The 1,777-nt window shown below is 41.5% G+C and overlaps 1 protein-coding gene across 1 annotated transcript; it reads right to left on the bottom strand.

The window, feature by feature from the left end:
- Positions 1 to 351: 351 nt before the first annotated feature.
- LOC138909120 (uncharacterized) lies at positions 352 to 1,777 on the bottom strand. Its single transcript, XM_070200258.1, has 3 exons — positions 1,357 to 1,777; positions 964 to 1,130; positions 352 to 843 (listed from the first exon to the last, which is right to left on the bottom strand). Exons 1-3 carry the CDS (start codon positions 1,775 to 1,777, stop codon positions 352 to 354), a joined length of 1,080 nt encoding a protein of 359 aa, XP_070056359.1.

A 1,777-nucleotide genomic window follows, 5' to 3' on the forward strand; every position in this document is an offset into this window, starting at 1 on the left:
ATAACGCTCTGTTTGGCAAAACTCTTGTTACAATGGACTTTTCCAATTTGGAGCAAATTTTCCTTTAGCTTCTTCATGATGTGGGAGGATATGTTACAAAACGAGTTGCCCCATTTCAAACTTCTTGGGCCGCACTTTCTTATTGTAGGCACATGCCATTCTTTGTTAGTACAACTGCCCGTGATAAATTGCGGCCAATCATTTTTCATCAATCAAGGTCAATTATTCCAATCGGGTCTTGACCTATTTCTCATCCTCAATCTCATCTTCAACAATGCTCTTAAGCGAGGGAATTTCAACTTCTGTCGGTATCACGACTTCAGTGCCATAAACCAATAAGTAGGGGTGGCCCTACTGATGTGCGCATGATTGTCCGATATCCCAATAGTGCAAAAGGCAACTTTCATGCCTCTGCTTAGAACCTTGGACCATTTTCTGAAGAATCTTCTTGATATTCTTGTTAGCAGCTTCGACGGCACTATTGGCTTTGGGCCGATAAGGGGTAGAGTTGCGATGCATAATTTTGAATTGCTGATATACCTCTCTCATCAAGTGGATGTTTAGGTTTGCGGCATTGTCCGAAATGATAGTTTTAGGAATACCAAAATGGCAAATGGTGTTGGAATGCACAAAGTCTGCCACTGCTTTCTTGGTTACAACTTTGAAAGTGACCGCTTGTATCCATTTTGTGAAGTAACTGATGGCAACCAAGATGAATCTGTGGCCATTTGAAGCTTTTGTCTTAATCGGCCCAATAACATCCATGCCCCAGGTGACGAATGGCCAAGGTGCTGATATAGGATGCAACTCCGAAGGCAGCATGTGAATCAGGTCAATGTGTATCTGACATTGATGACACTTGCGGACAAAGCTGAAACAATCCTTTTCCATGGTCATCCAATAATAACCTACTCGGAGTATATTCTTTGCAAGGACGTACCCGTTCATATGGGGATCGCATACCCCTATATGTACTTCGTTCATGATCCTCTCAGCTTCTCGAGAATCCACACATCTCAACATATTCAAATCTGGAGTTCTTTTGTACAGGATTTCTCCACTCAAAAAGAAACTACTGGCAAGCCTTTTGATGGTTCTCTTTTGATCTCCGCTTGCTTGTTCGGGATATTCTTTTTTTTTTCAAAAAACTTTTGATATCGTGATACCATAGATCGCCACCCGACTCTATTTCAATTGCATTGCAATAACCATGCCATTCTCGGACTTGAATTTCCAATGGGCCAATATGAGTATTACCCGGGTACGGTAGCATTGAAGCCAAAGTATCTAGTGCATTTGCTAAATAATTATGGAATCGAGGAATATATTTAAACTCAATGGACTTAAATCGTTTACCAAGGTCTTCCACATGTTGTCTATATTGTATTAGCTTGATGTCCCGAGTTTTCCATTCACCCCGAGCTTGTCGAATAATCAAGTCAGAATTTTCCATGATCAATAATTCTTGCACATCCAGATCAATCGCCATGTTCGTGCACATTATACAAGCTTCATATTCAGTGGTATTGTTCGTACAAAAGAACCGAAGACGGGCCATGGCCGGATAATGCTGACTAGCAAGCGAAATGAGAATTGCCCCAATCCCTACACCTTTTGCGTTCACAACCCTATCAAAGAACATCTTCCAAGCATTGATGTTTTCTGGAACCACTTCAGCTGAATTTACTTCCTCGTCCTGAAAGTAAGTGTTCAATGGCTGGTATTCATCATCAACCAGGTTTTCAGCCAGATGATCTGCCAAGACTTGGGCTTTCAT

The sequence above is a fragment of the Nicotiana tomentosiformis genome, chromosome 1 (genome assembly GCF_000390325.3).
Source record: "Nicotiana tomentosiformis chromosome 1, ASM39032v3, whole genome shotgun sequence".
NCBI classification, from domain to species: Eukaryota; Viridiplantae; Streptophyta; class Magnoliopsida; order Solanales; family Solanaceae; genus Nicotiana; species Nicotiana tomentosiformis.

Bases quoted from the DNA above. Each gene is read 5' to 3' on its own strand.
- LOC138909120 (XM_070200258.1), bottom strand. From the start codon at position 1,777: ATGAAAGCCCAAGTCTTGGCAGATCATCTGGCTGAAAACCTGGTTGAT. The intron at 1,131-1,356 runs GTAAACGATTTA...GAAAAAAAAAAG, and splicing joins ACAACATGTGGAAGACCTTG to AATATCCCGAACAAGCAAGC. The intron at 844-963 runs GTATGCGATCCC...CATCAATGTCAG, and splicing joins TGAACGAAGTACATATAGGG to ATACACATTGACCTGATTCA.